The sequence below is a fragment of the Phytophthora cinnamomi genome (assembly GCF_018691715.1).
Source record: "Phytophthora cinnamomi strain GKB4 chromosome Unknown Contig63, whole genome shotgun sequence".
Taxonomy (NCBI): domain Eukaryota; phylum Oomycota; class Peronosporomycetes; order Peronosporales; family Peronosporaceae; genus Phytophthora; species Phytophthora cinnamomi.
Window position 1 is genome coordinate 767,235 of NW_027150996.1, and position 19,839 is coordinate 787,073.

Genomic DNA, 19,839 nt, shown 5'->3' on the forward strand with positions numbered 1-19,839 from the left:
CGAGCTGGCCAACCATGAGTATTTCTTCGCGCCGTGGGGGAGCGGGTGGGTGAATTATCCTGCGGCATAATGAGCGGAGCAAAATGGAGCAAACGGATAATTAGTGTTCCGAGGCCCTAAGAATTTGAGTCACCGCCAATGGACTGACGCGGCTGCCAGAGATAAGAACACCCAACAACGGTCGGAGATCGACCCATTCATTCTCGGCCTTGCGTCGCGCAGCTTAAGCAATTCGACCGTCGCAAATCAATCTTCGCAAGGGACCAGACTGTCACTGCCATGACCGGCTCAGGGCATGATCTAGTCCAAGCATTAGGACACCGGCACTAGATAGAGAATTTTGCTACGCTCCCACCATCCCTTAGGGGCTCCCATTCTGACTTTGAACCAAAGCGCCTTATTGAGAAGTCAAATAAAAAACGCATTGACGATTTCCTACCATACGAAACCCCACCATCGAATAAATCTGTTCATTCACTTCTTGAAAAACGACCTTGGCGATGTCCTCACGATAATTCGTGAAGTTATAATACATTTTGTTTGCAGAAAAACTCTGCAAATTGATTTGTTTCCAAAACATGCTATTACAGTATAATAATGTAGCGTAGTACGAATTGGCGAATTCTACCTCTATTTGGATTATATTTTTGATTTGAGTTCGATTTGCCATACCCGCAGCATTTAGCTAACGTTTAGTCTGGCGTTCAACTCCAAGTGGCCACCTTGAGCAGCGTGAGGTACCCACAGCATTAAAGAACCACCTCCTGTACCCGGGAGACCTAAGAAGCCCGGGCGCCAGCGATCCAAATACAGCGTTTTGCCACCCAAATTTTCAACTGTTGATTCCCACGTAGCCGTACCGCCGGCAGCAACTTCCACCTCGTCGATCTTGTCACCTCCAGACATGATATTTACTGTGACGCTCTTTGTGTCGGTACTGTTGAATTTGACGATGACTTGGCCGTCCCCTTTCTTCGTCCAGGACATGGTGCTGTTCTTGAACGCCTTTTGAGTCGTGTTCAGCCCCAGAGTCTCGGGTTCGGTGCCATCGTCAATCTCGCCCATGAATTGCGTTGGGCCGCAAATGGCTTGAAAATACTCCGATATGGCACTGGAGATGCCGCTCATATCGAACCCCGTGACGACCCATAAGCTGAGACCCTGGTTCACTACATTGTATGCATACTCCATGGCCTTGTACGTCGTGCCGTTGTTGCTGGTGCCGGTAGTGATGAGGTCATTAATAATTACTCCGAACGTCTTGCGGAGCTTGTCCCGTGTCTTGTAGGCGGTTTCCTCGTCGGACTGGGAGATCAACAGCTCCATGCAGTTGCTGGTCACCATGGCAATGTCGGTCTTCACGAGATCTGTGTCTTGGATTTTTACGCGGAGTTCGCCCTTTGTGATACCGGGGTATCGCTCCCGAAGAGCCTCGACGGTAGCCCAAGTGCGCTCCATGAGGCCTTGTAGGTCATGACCACAAGTCGAGTTTGACTGCAAAGCGTCCTTGAGGTATCCGATCTCACCCTCGGTGATTTGCTCCGGAGGTTCGGTGATGTTGGCGCCTTTGAGGAAGGCCTTGAATCGATCCCAGCTCGAAATGATGTAGTCATCTTGGGTGAGGACCTGGGCCAGCAGGAACTGCACCGTGCCCATGATTCGATCTGCCAGCCACCACTTAGGGTCAACCTGCTTGCCTAAGCACATCTTGATGGTAATTGGCAATTCAACGACCACGGCATTCGATTGATAGAGCAACGCCAGGATTTTGTCTTGGGAAGCTTCCGGGTCTGAAGTCAAGATGGAGCGCACGTAGCGATTGAGGGCTCGAATCATACTGATCAGCATACAAGAGCACTTGACGGCGGTCCTGATACCCTCGGCCATATCAGCGAATTTGCCAAACCAGTTGTCCATGATGCCGTTGAGTCCGACGTTGACAATGGAGCTGATCTTGTAGAGCACTTCCCTGCCGCAATCGTCGTTCTGGCGTATGCATTCCATGCCACACTCCACCGGAAACTCGATCGGGCACTCCGCCCAGCACGTGTTGGTAACTTCGTTACGGTCGTAGTTCGACGGACATACATCCATGATGTGTGCTTCACGCCAGCACGCACTGTCAGTCTGAACCGAGCGAGTACCAACCCAATTGCGATATACTTGTACAATTGAGCTCTTGGCGGTGAGCGGCGTGGCAATTTCGTACGATGCGCCAGTGCCAACGGTGACCATCGCCGAATAGTTTGACGTTACCCCTGACGAGGCCGTGACCAATACGTCCTCCACCGACAGCACAGACGGCGAGTTTGATGCACTCGACGATGCATATGACCCTGATGCCTGCGATGGCCCCCACGAACCCGATCCAGAGGCAGACAATGCGTTGAAAGCCTCGGCAAAAGACATGGATCCGGAACCCGACACGGGTACCGATGCTGGTAGCGTTTCGATGTGCTCAACAAGCGATCCTGAGCCAGAGATACGAGGCAGCGCGGTTGTTGGTCTTGGCGTGCGATTCGGGGTAAGAACGACTCCTGTTGAACTATGCGCGTTAACAATCACAACCAAACCTACGCAAAGGATCTCCAACCATGTCATTCTTCCCGTGTAGCTGATTCGGCAAATGAATAATGGATTGGATGGAGTTCATTTTAATTGAGCGATATGATGCCTGTCTGGATGATCCAGGAATCAAAGCTGAAAGCGAGATAACCCACTGACAGCTCAGGCTTGGAGCGACGTCAGCAATCTAATCCAATTTTCCCGTTCCTATCCTCCGCATATATTCCCGCATCGACGAACGAAGCAGTGTTCGTGCATGTACATGAACTCAAGTGGTTCCGTTTTCTGTTACAAATGCCTGTGGCAACTCGTCTTTAGGGTTTGCTTTATAATACTTCAAAAGCATTAATTACCTGTAAACACATACAACTGAACGCCAAAGATCGATTTCCACAAAAGTAAATGAGTGTACATTGATTCGCTAATTGCGGTGATGCTGTTGGCGTCGAGTCACAATGTGTCATTCTCCGTATTGTTTGGCTTCGTAACCAATGAGCAACTCTTCTAATGTTAAGATATTAAGAGTTCTGTTTAAAACAACCTCAAGAAATTGAGTATTGTACTTGTCGCCGTGCGTTTGTGTGGCTGTACATCTAGCTCGTTGTGCGTGCATGTATTTATCGATTGGTATCCCGCGCGAGAAAAAAAAACTTCACCGTTCGTCGACGGGCTCCTGCATCGCGCTGTGATTCAGCAGGTCGAGCCACCTCACGTTCGTATCTGAGTATGATTGGTGCATCTCACTGGTTTGGGGGTTGTTGGCATCTGCTTTCAAGAAATAGGATTGTGATAACAAAGATCTACCAGTGAAGCTAGTTGAAGTACTACAGTTAGTATACTGTAAAAAATGTGTCTTCAAGCACACTATTGAGACGTGCTGAGCATTTTGATCTTTCTTTTCATGTTTTCGTATTTGAAGCCCAACAATCTGGTGACAGCACACCAACTCGAAGTCAAAGAGATTGTACATTAATCGGCGATGAAACTCTAACAAACAGCGCACTTCTGAGACGGATTGCGAGTTTCTAGCGCTTCAAACGATATCCATGATCGAGCAATTGGAAGCGGAGCATTCAACGTTGTGTGGCTTGTCAGGTATCGCGAGTCAGTACTGCTCGCCTCTGAACGTGTCCGTGTAGATGCCTTTATCACGGAACGTCCACGTGCTTCAATGGACATGAAGCTGGGTTCCAAACTTGATCACCCGAATATCGCGTTTTCATTGGTGCGTCCTGGAACTCGGGTTTGATATGTAAGCTCGTTGACATGAAGGCGAAACGGATAATATAGTTGTGGTATCTGCCACTAGGAGTTTTGAATCTTCGCAGGAAATCACCACCTGAATACTTTGAAAAGATCGCCAATTCTTTATGTAAGAGAGACTCACTCAACAGTCTCTAAGAACAAGCCAAAAACATTCGCCTGTGCTACACGTGTAAACGATAAATTTGCAGTCCCCAGACTGATAAATTTGTTTCCCGAGCATGTTTGGAATCTATGAACTTGCAAATGAATAGGTAGTAGAAAATGGTGGCAATTAGAGCGCCTAGCACAGCGAAACTCACAACTGCGACAACAATCAGCGACTTGGATTCGTCTGCACGGCCACAGACCGGTCACTTTCCACCCTGGTTGATCCTGATGAAAATGAATTTTTGGGAATTGCGAGGCTGCTGGATGAATCTGCAGAAGTGAGAGAGTCGAATTTGAGCCAAGTGTACTGGCGCATACGACGACTTGTAATCGCCAACAACTCGCCGCACTGAAACTGCAGTTTACAGGATTTTGATGGCAATCCGCGACTAACAACGACATCACTACCGTGAGCGCTTCCATCACTTGGGAGAAACTCGCCTTGCTGTACGTGGATTACTATTGCATGCGAATTTACGCACGTTCTAACTTGACGGATTGTGTATATGCTTTCCATGCACGCGTCTGTACCAGAACAATGTGTAAGTATACGTTTGAGGGCGACTTTCCTAGTTTGACCGAGCTGTAAGTACGTCTCAGTTTTTGTTGTTGCCGTTGATCGTTGCGATGCATGACTGGTGTCTGCTGGTTGTAGATATTAAAAACAGCAAACAACAGGTAAACAGCTACAATTTGACAGAGATCCCGGTCTTTAGTTCCCAGTACTTTGTTGACCAAGCTCACGATCCAAAACGACCCACTGTCGAGCCGCACGTTCACCGGTTAGCCGAGTGCAAAAATCGGTGTGTTCGAGAGGGATACCTAGTTCTGTGATCAAGCTCGAAGGACAAGTCGTCAAAACTTCCTGTGCATCGGCATGCTGGAATTGAACGCTCGGTTGCGTTGTAAACCAGAACGCCCCGCAAGTGTCGTTGCAGGTTGTGGTTAATGTGATGGCTGCAGCGAGGCATTCTTGAGCGCCGACACTGTAGAAAGCGAACGCGGTAAGAAGCAGGAGAACGAATCCGCATTGAGCAGCGATAATGCATTGGTGGTGTCGGAAGTACGAATGAAAACGGCTGGAAGTTCGAATTGCCACGCGAACTCAGGCTGTAAGCTGGATGCATCCGAGGTGATGGCACTCCGGTGCAACAATCATCCCTGACAACTGAATGACCGTCTAGGTTCGTAGCCATCGTGGGACGCACTGTTTCGACGTTGTGTAGGGAACAACCCCCTCGATCTGGCAGTGGTCAAGTCAAAGAGTTGCATAGCCCGGATCGCATCCTCCGCTGCATGTATTGTATATTCACAAGGTCTCCATTCATCTGTATCACTTCCTAGTGTGAGACTCCGCTTTCACCTTTAGTCCTCCTTGGTCTCAAGCAGTGCTGGGGTCTGTGTCTTGGATCCGGTCGCCGAGATCTTGGTCACGGCGTAGTCGAGGGCGAGGCCTACAGCTCCCCACTTGATGGGGCGCAGCCAAGTGCGCACACGGCGCCAACGACCCACCAGCGGGTACACCGAATTGAGCGTCGTGCCGTAGACTGCGAAGGCCGCCGGGGCCAGTCTGGCGTCACGTGCGACTTGGCTCGTGTTGTCGTCCTTGCCGTCGTTCATGTACGACGCGCCCCAGATCAAGAGCTCAGCTCCGGTGACGCCGAGCACCAGCGGATAGACCATCGTCTTGGGGAGCTTCTCGGCCGTCTTCTTGGTCAGGTACGCGATGCCTTTGGCGCGCTTGTGAGAGCTCACGGCCTTGGCGAACTGCAGGCCGCCGGCCATGACCGAGAAGCCCGCGTAGTTCTTCGAGTCGTGGTTCAGGAAGCGCCGCCAGCGGTGCTGCGCGTGCGCGGCGTGGTCGAAGGCCTTGGCTGCTGACATGATGGCGATCTTCTGCAATAGCTAGCGGCACCAACGGTTGAGTCAGCGGAATAGGTACCGTATTCCTTATGTGCTTGCTGACATGCATCTGCATGATTTGCAACTTGTCGTCCAAACATTGATCAACAGTAATCTTCGACAAATGCAACAGTAGACAAATGTAACAGTAGTCATCAAACGGAAAATTGTATTACGCGCTTACCACTCGTCGATCTCGTCGCATTTTGGAGCTCACGGGAGCCCCGTCCTTCCTCAGCGCGTTGATCCACTGCACCAGCTCCATCTCAGCGTCGGTGGGGAGGATGGTAGCGCTGCCGGTCGGGCGTATGTACTTTAGACTTGCTTGGCGGGGTCGGCGCACAACTCTTCGAGTTGGTCGTGCTCCTTACGCCACTGGTACATTAGCTTTCTCTTCTGCTCTCTTGCATGGCCTGCCAGCTTAGGAAAGTATTTGTCTAGCGTAGCGTCGACTTTGTTGTTAGCAAAGAATCTTACTATCTCCAGCTTCTCACTCTTAGTGAAGGAGTCCCGAGTATGCTTCGGCTCCTTTCGGCCGGTGCCAGTCACGCGGCTGCGTCCTGGTGGTTTCCGCTTCATGCCGTCGGCTGTGCGCTGCTTATGTCGAAATTGCAAGTGAGAAATTTGTGGTTGAGCTGAGCTGTCAGCAAGCACATAAAGTAAAACTGTACAATCAACACTCGAATTTGATTGGCTACTTAGATTTGTCAGTAAAATGAATCAGTCAGCAAGCACATAAGGAATACGGTAGGTGCACCCTGCTCCCTGATATCCCACGACGCGCAAGGGTTTTGTAGGGCCAGCACGCACGCCGGCACGCGCTGAAAGATTTGCAGCATTGCGCGATCGACTGCGACGAGCTCAAGCACATGAAGGTGATGGCGTTCGAAGACGACATGAAGCTTTCGCTGTATATTCATTCATTCACATAGTGTACGGGTCAATTTAGCTAGCTATACCTGGCGGGTGCGGAGCTGCTGTCAGCGCGCTGCAACACGCTGCAGTCTCGAGTGCCTGGGTGATGGTGGGTAAACGGCCGTCACGACGCAGTTAGCTCACCACTCCCTCGAGCTGACAGCGAGCGGCTCCAAGCGCGTCGAATGCAGCAGCGCTTGCTCCTCCTCGTACTCGCGCAACGCGTCCTCATACTGCATGCGGTGGTAGATGCCGAACACGTAGTCGGCGCCGTAGCCCACGGCCGTGAGCGCGAGCGCGCCCGTGGCCATCGCACGCGGGCCGCGGTGCACGTTGAGCAGCGCGCCGCACACGGGGAAGGCCAGCAGCACGTTGTTGCGCGAGAAGTCCTGGCGGTAGTGTGACACAGCGGCGATCGAGAGCTTCATGCCGGCCATGCCGACGGCGGCGGAGCACACCAGCAGCGGCACCTTGGGGCCCGTGCGGCGCGCTGCGAGCGCCAGTCGCTGCGCTGCAGGCAGCAGCTTGTCCTGCGCCGCGGCGCGGAACTCCTTGCCCACCTGGAACGCCGTGAACAGCGCCGAGCAGGCCACGAACGTGCCCAGGTCCTCCTCGGCGAAGCGCGTCCACCGCTGCTGCAGACTCGTCTCCATGGTCTTGCCTCAACGCTGACGTGACACGAACGGAGCTTGCTTGTCTTTGCCGCGGCGCTGTTAAACGCAAAATGAATTGCACTGCAACGGTCAAGCTCCGGCTCACAAGCCTGTGGTGGCTGCAGCTCCTCACGCAAACTGAACTTCGTAACGGTCGGACACATCCCCCCTGCTTTTTAACATTCGCGTGCACCACACGACAACCACACCACGCCACACAACCATTAGTCTTTTCACAAAACCGTACCCATGTCCACATCCGCACCACCGACTCAACAGCTACCATCATTCCTGCTCTGCACGCGCCCCCTGCTCGATGGCGATGGCCGCTGCTCCTGCTCCGGGCATCTCCGCGCTGCGCAGCGCGCTGGCGCTCAAGAGCCTTCTGCCCGAGGGCGTGGACGCTTCGCTGAGCTCCTTCCTGGCCAAGACGCAGCGGCTGCAGCGCCGCGACGGCGCCTCGGGCTTCGAGCGCGAGTACATGGAGCTGTGCTGGAGCGTGGACAAGGCGCCGGGCTTCGAGGCGTCGCTCACGCCGCAGACCAAGGCCACCAAGCCCAAGAACCGCTACCGAGACGTGCTGCCCTACGAGGCCACGCGCGTCAAGCTGCAGCCGGGGGACGGCTACGTCAACGCCAGCCTCATCGACGGCGGCTACATCGCCTGCTGCGCGCCCGTGCCCGCCGCCATGCGGGACTTCTGGCACATGGTGTGGCAGTGCGACGTGCACGTGGTGCTCATGCTCACCAACTTCGTGGAGCGCGAGCGGCTCAAGGCCGACCTGTACTGGGACCCGCGCGGCCAGGCCGTGGACTTCGACGGCGTCCAGGTGCAGCTGGTGCAGGAGCAGCCGCAGACGGAGAGCCTGGGCTTCATTGTGAGGAAGCTGCAGGTCTCCAGGGACGGCGCGGAGCCCCGCGTGATCGAGCACATCCAGCTCACCACGTGGCCCGACCACGGCGTGCTGCGCGACTTCCGAGTCATCGCGCCCATGCTGGACGCCGTCAACAGCTACCGGGACGACGCGTCCAGGAAGCACAAGGTGGACGCGAGGGTCGTCGTGCACTGCAGTGCGGGGATCGGACGCTCCGGCACCTTCATCGCCATTGACATCTTGCTCAAGCAGCTGTACCAGGTGCTGGCTGATAGAAACGGGAGCGCCGAGCAGAACGCGCAGGCCATGGAGCACGCGCTCGATGTCCCTCGAGTCGTGCACCGACTGAGGTCGCAGAGGCCGGGCATGGTGCAAACCCCGGTACGTTGTTGACGTGTTGCGCTGCGTGTTGGTGGTTGAACTGATGTGGTGTGATGTGCTGCGGTGGTGCAGGAGCAATACGAAATGATTTACCAATATTTAGCTGCCGTGGTTAGCGACAACCAGCCATGGTGATGAAATCCTTAGATGCTAGCCATGGGCTGCTCATGACTGCTATAAACCGGCGCTATCCCGTTCGTATTCGAAGGCAATGTACAGGGTGGTCCTGCATCGCCTAAACCACCAATACCAAACCAATCCGAACTCCGAGGCTTGCAATTCTGGTATCCACTTCAACTTGGGCGTATAGTACACCACAAACGGGGTGAACTGACGTTTCGGCGTAGAGGCATAACCGCCGTTCCCAAGCGGGAGCAAGCTAACCTACTACTGTGCAGCTCCCTTCTCCCAGGCAGCAGCGAGTCGTGCTTGATGTGCCTTATGCCGACAAGTCCCGGGGAACAGTGTTGCCGTCGCAGCGAAGGGAGGCGCTGTGATATCGTCATGATGGCGCAAAGCTCGCAGGAGACGTTGCTGTCCCCACAAGGAGAGTATCTTCCGTTCGCATTGGAAGCGACTGTGGCTGAGGACTGCAAAAGCACTCTTCAACGATTCTCGGCTCTCTTCCAGATAAACGTGGTGCAACGCATCCTGTCCGCGATGGTTTTGGCACCACTCGTGACAGCCTTCCTGTGGCTTTCGCCAGCCTTCGCAACGTCAACCGTCTGCAGCTTCGTGACGAGCGCGTGCTCATACGAGTATGCGTGTTTGTCGAATCGTATCAGACTGCGAATTCTCACGCGTCTAGAAGCTCTGGAGGGCATTTGGGATGAAGACATCGACGACGTACGTCGGAGCAACGAGGTTCGCTTGGGTAGCAATCGTAGCAGCTTCGTATCAAGCCAGACGGCCGAGGAAGATGTTATGAGTGACAGGGCCTTCTCATCGCGTTCACTTCTGAGTGAATCCAGCACTAGTGGCGGTTCCCATGCTGGGCTTCGACCGTCTCAGACTGATCTTCGTTCACGCCAAGAAGCGCAGGAGGAGGAAGACATTGCGCGCGTGCATGCGGAACTGCGAACTCAAGAAGCTCGGCTGCGATGCCATGCAGTGAGTGAGCTAGCCGCTTGCTACTTCTACGGAAACGAAAAGCTTGCAGCGGCAAGCCTGTCTGTGGTGCTATGCGCTCTGTCATCGACTTTGTTTCTTGTGTGCGTGGAGCACGCCCAGACCCTCCAGTCAACAGAATTCTACGAGTTTAGGTGGTTCTACTCCATTGCCACAAGTTTTGTTGCGGGCTATTGTGCGTGCTTAGCCCCCGACTGGTCGTATGCGCTCACGATTCTTGTCCAGTACGGGGTTTTCACTGTCCTCGCGATGTTCTCGACTGGGTGTCCTCTCAACGATTTTACCTGTGGGATTGGAGTTGATCCGGAGGTGGCCCTCCTCGTGGGCATGCTGGTATTACTTATATGCCGTTCCGCTGTGTGCCGTACTCGAGTGGAAGCTTTCCTAACGTTCATGCTGGATGTGCTGGGTCTGTTCTACATTGCTGGCACGTTGTCCGTCCTGGTGGCTTTCGTAGATGATGAGCGTCGCGTGTTGTATCGCGAGTTACTGATTGCTTTGCTCTACATTGTATGGGCCTCAGACACCGGCGCTTACGTTACGGGCAAGGTGCTTGAACTTGTGAAGTATCCATACTACAACCCGCTAGCACCTCACTTGTCCAAAAACAAGGACTACGAGGGAACTCTTGGCGCTATTGTCTTCGGCATCGGCGCGATGGTTGTCGTTTCGAAAGTGCTGGACCTGCCTGGATCAGATGGCCTGAAGGTTGTGTTCACGGTGGTGGCTGTGATTTTTGGCCGCATTGGGGACTTGTTCGAGAGCCTTTTGAAGCGTGCAGCAGGGGTCAAGGACTCGGGGAAGCTTATTCCTGGTCATGGCGGTATGTTGGACCGCATCGACGCACTTATGTTTGCGACTTTGGTCTTCTCACGTTACTACGCCACGGAGGCTTGAGTTTTTTTTTTCTCTCTCAACAAAGCTGCCTGACAGACCTCTCAATCCCTATTCAGCAAGTAAATATCAAAGTGCGTGTTTGCTGAACATGCATCCTCGAGGATTCAACCATAGAGATTGCTAGAGTCGTCATCCATACAAATCTAATCGTCTTCGAAACATGATAGACTCGTCGTCTTTGCCAACGCATTTTAGCTCAACATTCGTAGGGCTTGAAGGCGACCGTGCCGGTCTCCGACTACAAGTGAGCTCCATAGCACCAATCACTTGCCAGACTGTACCGCTAACTTTTAGTCACCCCCATTGCCTACACGAAGATGTACAGCTTAGGTAAGATATTGTGTACAGGTGCAGCTTGAAAGCGACCAAGACAGATCGTCTTCAGAATCGGTAGTCTTGAATCCCCATGTTCTTTTGTTTTGAATTGGAGCAACAGCGGTTCTGCGCACCAGCATCATCACTGTACTTATCGCGCTGCTTTCACCCCATCCGGCACTGCTCGTAGCCTGGATTAAAGAAAAGGAAAATATATTCCTTGTGTCGACTATGGCCGATACAACAAGAGATCATTTGTACTATGCAAGGATGAACAACACCAAATATCATCGTTTTGAGAAACTTGAATTCTGTGCTTCCAACTACGAATATTACGAACGATCCACTGGCAGCTTGTTCACGCTTGCCACAGTTCTTCGTCTCCCATGGAGCGTGTTCTCGGCCCGCTCTTCCCGGCGAACTCATCAATGGGCACGCGCGTAGTCGACCGCGTCGCCGGTCTTTTCGATTCGCCGTGTGCATCACCAGCCAAAGACACTCCCCGCAGATCTTCTTCGATTGAATCCCTCATACCACGCCGCTTTTGACCGACAACCCGTGGGCGCGAAGTAGGAGAGTTGGCTTCTTGTTTAGGTGCCATCTTCTCCCCTTCCTCTGTGCTTGCCACACTTGGGTTGGCATCATCCGCCTCAAGCAGGACAAGCTGGCGTCCTGCGTGGCTGAGCCCGGTTTCATTGCAACCCCTGAATACCCGCCAAGAGCTTCCCGTAAGAATTCCACATCACCCACCCACGATAACGACTGCTTAATTCGACTGAACACTTTGACTGGTGCTGCCGCGAGCCGGTCTTCCTTCTGGGCGATGCCGCGCTCCATCTCCAGCACGCGGTCCACAACACCTTGACGCGACGCATACTTTCTTTCCAACTCTAACCACTCTACTAATGCACTGCTCATAGTTTCCATGGCATGAACAACAGGAGGATCCTCCCGCGGGCTTGTTCACGTCGTGGTCGTTCTTGGAGCGTCAGGTATCTCCCCGTGCTTGCCTCGCCCATGCCATGTTCCCGGGACACCCCCGATTCATGCTCCAGAGCTTCCAACAGCAATACAGCATCACCCGTGCAGTCCAACTGCCAATTGCATGTCCAGTTGGCTCCAGTTGCTCTCCAACGCCCGCACCTGTGCGATCAGCCCCCCATACGTGGAGTCGAGCCGCTCAATGTCATCACGCATACTCAGCACCATCCGACTCAGAGCGCCCTCCATCGCTTCCTCCTAGTTAGTTTCTCAGCCAAATGAACGTGCGACTAAATAGTTGCCGACGTTGAAGTTGTCTACTCTCACATCTACAGCGTACAATTCCTACGACCTGCGCCACCGAAGATATCCGTCATCCACTGAACGTGATACTCCGCGGCCCGGTTATGCACAGGTCCAGCATTTTAGTCGCCACTCATCACGAATTTATTATTCTAATAGCGGAGCTCCTGGGGCATGACCGCCGACGCCCAGGCCGTGTATTACTACGCCACCATGCCGCCCGCAGCGCCGGTATTCGTGGCCTGCACGCCCGTGCAGTCCCCGCGCGTCGACTTCCCGTACACAGAGGAGCAGTCTGACAGCCCGCGGTCCACGGTCTCGTCCCGACGACCGCGCAATGGAGACGCGACGTCCCGCTGCAGTCGCTGCGCCGAGTTCTTGCGGCGCAACGCGGTGCAGCGCGTGATCTCGGCCGCCGTGTTGGCGCCTGCAGTCACCGTGTTTCTGTGGCTGTCGCCGGCGTTCGCTACTACGACCGTGTGCAGCTTTTTGACCAGCACCTGCTCGTACGAGTACGCGTGCTTGGCCAACCGCATCCGGTTGAGGATTTTGACAAGGCTGGAGGCGATGGAAGGCCCCAGTGAGGAGGTGACCAGGTGCTCGAGGTTCAGCAGTGATACGTTGTATCACCATACCAGGAGCAATGTCAGCAGCGACAGTTTGGGCGCGGAGGGAGATGATGAAGACGCTTCGTTGAGTCGACTGCCGACGCCGAGGGCGAGTGTTGAGACGACGACGAGGAATCGCAGTTTGGCTGGGAGAAATGGACGCGCGCTGCAGGAGGAGAGGGAGAACCAGGAGATCGCGGTTGTCGACTGCGAGCTGAGAGACCAGGAGGACAGACTGAACCGGTGTGCGGTCACAGAGCTGGCGGCGAGGTATTTTGAAGGACACGAGTGGGTAGCTGCAGTTTGGGTCGCAGTCTTCATTTGTGCGATTACCAGCGCGACGCTTTTGTTCTGGATTCAGAGGATCCCAGAGCTGCAGACGACGGAGTTTTACGAGTACCGCTGGACCTTTGCTATTGCTACGGGGTTCGTGGTCGGGCTCTCGGCGTGCTTTACGCCGGACTGGCAGTATGGAGTCATCATGCTCATAAAGTATGTGGTGTTTATCTTTCTCACGCTGCATTCAACTGCCTGCCCGATGAATCAAGGGGACTGCAACGTCGCGGTCGCTACCTCGCACGTTTTCCTCATCGGCTTCTTGGTTGTTCTCGTATTCCGCTTTGCGTCGTCACGCAGCAACGCGGAAGCATTCGTGACATTCATGCTGGATGTGGTGGGGCTCGTGTACATCACTGGCAGTCTCTCCATTCTCGTGTCGTTTGTCGACGACGACATTCGAATCCTCTACAGGAAGCTGTTGATCGCGCTGCTGTATATTGTGTGGGCCTCCGATACCGGCGCATACCTGGTTGGCAAGTCGCTCGCGTTCTTCAACTACCCGTACTACAACCCGTTAGCGCCCCACCTGTCCAAGAACAAAGACTACGAAGGCACACTCGGGGCAATTGTGTTTGGGATCATGGCGATGGTGGTGGCTTCGGATATTCTGGATCTCCCCGGGTCATTCGGCACCAAAGTGGTGTATACAGTGATCGCAGTGGTAGCTGGCCGACTGGGAGATTTGTTTGAGAGTTTGTTGAAGCGAGCGGCGGGCGTGAAGGATTCGGGAAAATTGATCCCTGGACACGGCGGGGCACTGGATCGCATCGATGCGCTGATGTTTGCGACGGTAGTGTTTTCCCGCTACTACGCCCTGCACACGTGATCTAAGCTTGACGCGAGCTGGATGAAATGCTGAATTTGGCTTTTACGAAGGAATGGAATTAAGATGGAAGGATGTATCAAGATTTTTACTTCGAAATAAGTACTATGAATATTGAACAAGTTGTATGATCTTAAGCTGGTGCAAATGGTTGATGGCGACGTCGGGTCTCAGAGCCATTCAACGAGATAGTCCAACTTTTCTGCTTAATTAAGTATATTCTCCAAGTTGTGGGGGCCAAGACGTCGCACTCCCCGCTCCAATGGTGCGTTCGCCACAAGAAAGCTTCCCGTACCTAAGAGGCGCATCCTCTACACAACTCCAAAGTGATTCTACCATCGAGAGCCGCTGGGAATCGACGTGGAGGCTTCTACACTACAACGCGGTCCAACGTGTTGCATCAGCGATTGTGTTGGTGCCAGTTGTGACTGCATTCCTGTGGCTTTCACCAGCGTTTGGAACCACGACGGCGTGCAGCTTCGCCACTAGCGTATGCTCCTACGAGTTTACATGTCTGGCAAGCCGTATTCGCCGGAGAATTCTAACGGCCGTTCAGAGATTTGATAGACTTAATACCGGTGACGTGTCCTACCGAAACTTACACGGTAGCGAAGAAATTGAAAGAGAAACTTCCGCGCAAGTACAAAGGACACCCGAGGATAATTCCACCTCTACTGCTCGATCAAGCCCCGTGTTGACGGAAACGAGGGGATATGATACTCCTTCAACATGGCTTGAATCTGATGAGCACGAATTGAGTGAAGCCGCTGACGAGGCAATTCACGGAGAAGACCGACCACACACCAGAGCAGTAACACGATTTGCACTACACTATTTCAATGGACATGAAGGACAAGCAGCGGTCTTCGTTGCGGCGGTCATATGTGCAATATCAACCAGTGTGTTTCTGTTGACGGTGCAGTGGCTTCATGAACTCAAGTCGACCGAGTTTTACCAGTTTCGGTGGTCCTTTACTGCTTGCACGGGGTTCGTCGCTGGGTTATGCGCGTGTATGGCTCCGGACTGGAAATTTGCCGTGGTGACGCTGGTCCACTACTTCGTGTTCGTTCTCCTTACCATGCACTCCGCTGCGTGTGCCACGGCCGAAACGATCTGCATTTTGGCTGTCTCGAAACGGCAAATCTTCCTCGGTGGGGTGCTAGTCCTCATCGTATTCCGGTTCTCGTTTTCCCGCAATGGCGTTGAAGCTTTTGTCACCTTCATGCTGGACGTGCTGGGTCTGGTGTATATCATCTGCCCTCTCTCCGTGATCGTCGCGTTCGTGGACGACAGCCACCGTTTAATGTATCGCAAGCTTCTCATCGCCCTACTTTACGTCGTGTGGGCGTCAGACACCGGCGCTTACATCGTGGGCAAGACACTCGAATATTTCAACTACTCGCACTACCACCGGCTAGCGCCGCACATATCCAAGAACAAAGACTACGAAGGCACCGTCGGCGCCATCATCTTCGGCGTGGTTGCAATGTTCGTCGCATCCGAGATACTGGACCTGCCGGGGTCATTCAGCATGAAAGTGGGCTACACCGTCACGGCAGTGCTGTTCGGTCGACTAGGAGATCTGTTCGAGAGTCTTTTGAAGCGAGCTGCCGGCGTCAAGGACTCGGGGACATTGATCCCGGGCCACGGCGGCTTGCTGGATCGCATCGACGCGCTCATGTTCGCTACCGTCGTCTTCTCCCGCTACTACAAACTGCGCTTCTGAATGATATTGCATGCATTAGCCCTGGGAACCTTTCAACCAAAACCAAAACATGACAAGATGCTTTTGATAACACACAGGACCACGGGCTTATGGCATTCGTCATATGCGGGATCCACGTTGTCAACACCAACTCTTGTCGGGCTCATGCGACAGGGTAGGCCCTACCGTAGGGTGGCCGTTCTCAGCCAGCTGTGACCTAAACAGTGCACCGCTTCATTCGGCTCATTTGCCAATTGGTCTAGCGTAGCGCGCGTCAAGCAGGTCGTGTCAATGGCTGCCGACCGAGGCAGCACCACCTACTACAGTAACGTCGTGGTGGACAGCGGCCCAGCCATCCAAGTGCTACGGTCGCCTGAGGACACGCAGAGTTCACCGCATGAGGCTTGGCCCTACGTCCAGGAGGCATCTGCATCATTGTCATCCTCCTCCTGCTCCACGGGTGCACACCCATGGGGCGACTTCTTCCAGCGCAATGCAGTGCAGCGCATCATCTCCGCCGCCGTATTGGCGCCTGCAGTGACCGTGTTCCTATGGCTGTCGCCGGCCTTCGCCACCACGACCGTCTGCAGCTTCATGATCAGCACGTGCGCGTACGAGTACGCGTGTCTGGCCAACCGCATCCGACTACGGATACTGACGCAGATGGAGGCTCTGGAGGGTCCGCTCAATGGCAGAAGCACAGATTGGCGCCGTGGCAACAGCACTTCGTTCGATGATACGCGAAGCAGCCGCAGCTTTTCGTCCGAGACGGACGAGACTTTGCATTTAGAGCGGAGGTCGTCGATGGAGAGTGCAGCGTTGATTAATGCCAATACTGCGGTTCGCACACGAGGAACGAGGTTACCGCAGCCTGACGCGCGAGCTGCGGAGGAGGAACGAGAGAATCGGGAGATTGCGATCGTGGACAATGAATTGAGAGATCAAGAGGACCGGATACACCGCTGCGCGGTAACCGGTCTAGCTGTACGCTACTTTGAGGGTCACGTGTGGTGGGCGGCGACGATTGTGTCGATCCCAGTGTGTGTCTTGACGTCGGCGGGGTTCCTGCTCTCGATCCAGTGGGTGTCGGAGTTCGAGTCGACCGAGTTCTACACATATCGGTGGTTTTTCGCTATTCCGACAGGATACGTGGTTGCATTGTGTGCATGTTTGACACCGGACTGGCAGTACGCGGTCATTACGCTGGTTAAGTATGGCGTCTTTACTATCCTCACGTTGCACTCCACGGCGTGTCCGATGAACGAGCTCGATTGCAACTTGGCGATTGGCACCTCGGAGATTTTCCTCGGTGGTATGGCGGTCATCCTCGTGTTCCGTTTCGCATCAACTCGCGGTCGGGCCGAGGCCTTCATCAGCTTCATGCTGGACGTTGTGGGGCTGGTTTACGTGACTGGCACGTTGTCGATCCTTGTGGCTTTCGTCGACGACAACCACCGCACGTTGTACCGGAAGCTGCTCATCGCGCTGCTGTACATCGTCTGGGCGTCGGACACTGGCGCCTACATCATCGGCAAGGCGCTGGCGTACTTCCGCTACCCGTACTACAACCCGCTTGCAGCACATCTGTCCAAGAACAAGGACTATGAAGGCACGCTGGGCGCGATCATCTTCGGGGTTCTCACGATGGTCGTGGCGTCCGAGCTGCTGGACTTGCCCGGTTCGTACGGCATGAAGGTTGGCTTCACAGTGCTGGCGGTGGTTGTCGGACGCATGGGCGACTTGTTCGAGAGTTTATTGAAGCGCGCGGCAGGGGTCAAAGACTCTGGGACGTTGATCCCGGGCCACGGAGGCGTGCTGGACCGCATCGACGCACTCATGTTCGCGACAATAGTGTTCTCGCGCTACTACGCGCTGCAATCTTGATAACATTGGACGACGCAAAAAATTATATAGCCACAGAGCGCCAGCAACACAAGCGGCGGAGTACACTATCGAAACAGCAACGCGTTGAAGAGCTAGCTGCCAGCATTTTGTGTGCAGATTAGGAAAATTAATTCTAATCTACTTTTAGTCTAAATTGTTCTAAATTCCAGAAAGCGGCCCGGCTCACGTCTACGGTCTCATCCCCCTTTCCAGATTCTAAATTTCTATACCACCTCAACTGCCATAGCTCACCTGCACTTGTCCAGCGCTCCTTCGCCCGTCGCGATGGTATCCCAGCCCCACAGCCAGCACGAGGTCTCGGGCATCCCGATCATGCCCCGACCGTCGCTGGACGCGCAGAGCTCCCCGCAGGAGAGCTGCTACAGCCTGCACCGCGGCGTGTCGGCGCCTCTACCTGCTCCGTCGAGTCGCTGCCCCGCCTTCCTGCGCTCCAACGTGGTGCAGCGCACCCTGTCCGCCGCCGTGCTGGCGCCCGCCGTGACCGTGTTCCTGTGGATGTCGCCGGCCATCGCCACGTCCTCCGTGTGCAGCTTCATGACCAGCACGTGCTCGTACGAGTACGCGTGCCTGACCAACCGCATCCGACTGCGGGTCTTGACCAAGCTGGAGGCGCTGGAGAGCTCCTTAGGGGGTGCAACCAGACCCGGGACCGTTGCAAGCGACGAGTCTCACCCATATACAAGGAACAACAGCAGCGACTTCAGCCACAGCGGGAGTGACGTCATGGCTAGTCGGACTTTCGTGTTCGACAGCACCAACTCGCTGCATCGGAGACCGTCGGTTGACCATGGGAGGAGAACGCCCACGGTCAGAGATTTGCAGGAGGAACAGGAGGAGCGGGAGATGGAGCAGGTGGATAACGAGCTGAGGGGCCAGAGCCAGAGGTTGCGGCGATCGGCGATCACCAGCATGGCCAAGTACGTCTTCGGTGGACATGAGTGGCTAGCGGCGGTGTGCATTTCCACGATGGTGTGCTTCATCACGTCCGCGGTTTTCCTGGTATCGATGGAGAAGATGCCCTTGCTCAAGGTGACGGAGTTTTACGAGTCACGGTGGTTTTACACGATCTCGACGGGGTTCATTGCTGCCCTGTGTGCGTGCCTCTCGCCGGACTGGCAGTATGCCGTCGTGATCTTGATGCAGAACGGGATCTTCACGCTGCTGACGCTGTACTCAGCGGCCTGCCCGATCAATGATATGTCGTGCAATATGGCCTTCAAGCCGGCTCATGTAGTCATGAGCAGCATGGTGTTCTTTCTGGTATTTCGGTTCGCTGTTTGTCGAACGAACGCGGAGGCATTTTTGACGTTCACACTGGACGTGGTGGGCCTGGTCTACATTATCGGTACGCTATCCGTGCTTGTCTCCTTTGTAGACGATGAGCGGCGGACGTTGTACCGGAAGTTACTCATCGCGTTGCTGTACGTCGTTTGGGCTTCCGACACGGGAGCTTATGTCACTGGCAAGGCACTTGCGCTTGCAAAGTACCCGTATTACAACCCGCTAGCAGCCCACCTGTCCAAGAACAAGGACTACGAAGGTACACTCGGGGCCATCGGATTCGGTATCATCGCCATGATGGTGTCCTCGGATGTGCTCGACTTGCCTGGTTCATTCGGTACAAAAGTGACTTTTACGGTGGTTGCGGTCGTGATCGGGCGTCTAGGAGATCTTTTCGAAAGCCTATTGAAGCGTGCAGCTGGGGTGAAGGACTCGGGCTCGCTGATCCCTGGCCACGGCGGTGTGCTCGACCGCATTGACGCGCTAATGTTTGCGACGCTCGTATTCTCACGATACTACACGATGGTCTATTGAGTGGCAGTCGTGTGAAAGCTTCTGCTTTTCAAGAATACGGCCCCAAGAAGAATCAGCGGATTGATTTTTTCGGCAATCGTTTTGTGCCAAAGGCGGGAGAGATTTGGGGAACGGTTGGTGAACTGACGATGAGCGCCCGTAACAGCATTTATTTATCATCTTGGTGTTTGCGCCGCCTCCCCAGAAAGACTTCAAGCGATCTCCTAAATACTCGAGTTGGGTTTTCGCGACATTTCACCTTCGAATCGCTACGCACAAGGATGACGTGAAGTACATACGATCACCAGCTTTCAGCGCGCGATAACTGCATTGCTAAC

General features: G+C 54.3%; 9 protein-coding genes across 11 annotated transcripts; 6 read left to right on the forward strand and 3 right to left on the reverse strand.

The window, feature by feature from the left end:
* Positions 1-5,343: 5,343 nt before the first annotated feature.
* On the reverse strand, positions 5,344-5,862 carry IUM83_13241 (protein kinase; the record flags this gene model as incomplete). The annotated part of the gene is made up of 1 exon (XM_067937904.1): positions 5,344-5,862. The coding sequence occupies one exon, from the start codon at positions 5,860-5,862 to the stop codon at positions 5,344-5,346; it is 519 nt and encodes a 172-aa protein (XP_067786994.1).
* A 1,073-nt stretch (positions 5,863-6,935) lies between these two features.
* IUM83_13242 (Protein Kinase) lies at positions 6,936-7,448 on the reverse strand (the record flags this gene model as incomplete). The annotated part of the gene is made up of 1 exon (XM_067937905.1): positions 6,936-7,448. The coding sequence occupies one exon, from the start codon at positions 7,446-7,448 to the stop codon at positions 6,936-6,938; it is 513 nt and encodes a 170-aa protein (XP_067786911.1).
* Positions 7,449-7,770: 322 nt separating this feature from the next.
* IUM83_13243 (Receptor-type tyrosine-protein phosphatase) lies at positions 7,771-8,838 on the forward strand (the record flags this gene model as incomplete). Its single annotated transcript, XM_067937906.1, has 2 exons — positions 7,771-8,703; positions 8,776-8,838. 2 exons carry the CDS (start codon positions 7,771-7,773, stop codon positions 8,836-8,838), a joined length of 996 nt encoding a protein of 331 aa, XP_067786835.1.
* A 369-nt stretch (positions 8,839-9,207) lies between these two features.
* On the forward strand, positions 9,208-10,728 carry IUM83_13244 (Phosphatidate cytidylyltransferase; the record flags this gene model as incomplete). Of its 2 annotated transcripts, none has more annotated exons than XM_067937907.1 (1): positions 9,208-10,728. In XM_067937907.1, the coding sequence occupies one exon, from the start codon at positions 9,208-9,210 to the stop codon at positions 10,726-10,728; it is 1,521 nt and encodes a 506-aa protein (XP_067786846.1). The 2 variants fall into 2 exon arrangements, with proteins under 2 accessions (XP_067786846.1, XP_067786847.1); XM_067937908.1 differs by having other exon boundaries at positions 10,225-10,728.
* A 1,773-nt stretch (positions 10,729-12,501) lies between these two features.
* On the forward strand, positions 12,502-14,100 carry IUM83_13245 (Phosphatidate cytidylyltransferase; the record flags this gene model as incomplete). Of its 2 annotated transcripts, none has more annotated exons than XM_067937909.1 (1): positions 12,502-14,100. In XM_067937909.1, one exon carries the CDS (start codon positions 12,502-12,504, stop codon positions 14,098-14,100), a length of 1,599 nt encoding a protein of 532 aa, XP_067786832.1. The 2 variants fall into 2 exon arrangements, with proteins under 2 accessions (XP_067786832.1, XP_067786831.1); XM_067937910.1 differs by having other exon boundaries at positions 12,706-14,100.
* Positions 12,531-12,863, reverse strand: IUM83_13246 (uncharacterized protein; the record flags this gene model as incomplete). The annotated part of the gene is made up of 1 exon (XM_067937911.1): positions 12,531-12,863. The coding sequence occupies one exon, from the start codon at positions 12,861-12,863 to the stop codon at positions 12,531-12,533; it is 333 nt and encodes a 110-aa protein (XP_067786833.1).
* A 1,075-nt stretch (positions 14,101-15,175) lies between the features above and the next one.
* On the forward strand, positions 15,176-15,823 carry IUM83_13247 (Phosphatidate cytidylyltransferase; the record flags this gene model as incomplete). Its single annotated transcript, XM_067937912.1, has 1 exon — positions 15,176-15,823. One exon carries the CDS (start codon positions 15,176-15,178, stop codon positions 15,821-15,823), a length of 648 nt encoding a protein of 215 aa, XP_067786834.1.
* Positions 15,824-16,093: 270 nt separating this feature from the next.
* IUM83_13248 (Phosphatidate cytidylyltransferase) lies at positions 16,094-17,686 on the forward strand (the record flags this gene model as incomplete). The annotated part of the gene is made up of 1 exon (XM_067937913.1): positions 16,094-17,686. The coding sequence occupies one exon, from the start codon at positions 16,094-16,096 to the stop codon at positions 17,684-17,686; it is 1,593 nt and encodes a 530-aa protein (XP_067786844.1).
* A 285-nt stretch (positions 17,687-17,971) lies between these two features.
* IUM83_13249 (Phosphatidate cytidylyltransferase) lies at positions 17,972-19,522 on the forward strand (the record flags this gene model as incomplete). Its single annotated transcript, XM_067937914.1, has 2 exons — positions 17,972-19,052; positions 19,158-19,522. 2 exons carry the CDS (start codon positions 17,972-17,974, stop codon positions 19,520-19,522), a joined length of 1,446 nt encoding a protein of 481 aa, XP_067786845.1.
* Between the last annotated feature and the right edge of the window lie 317 nt (positions 19,523-19,839).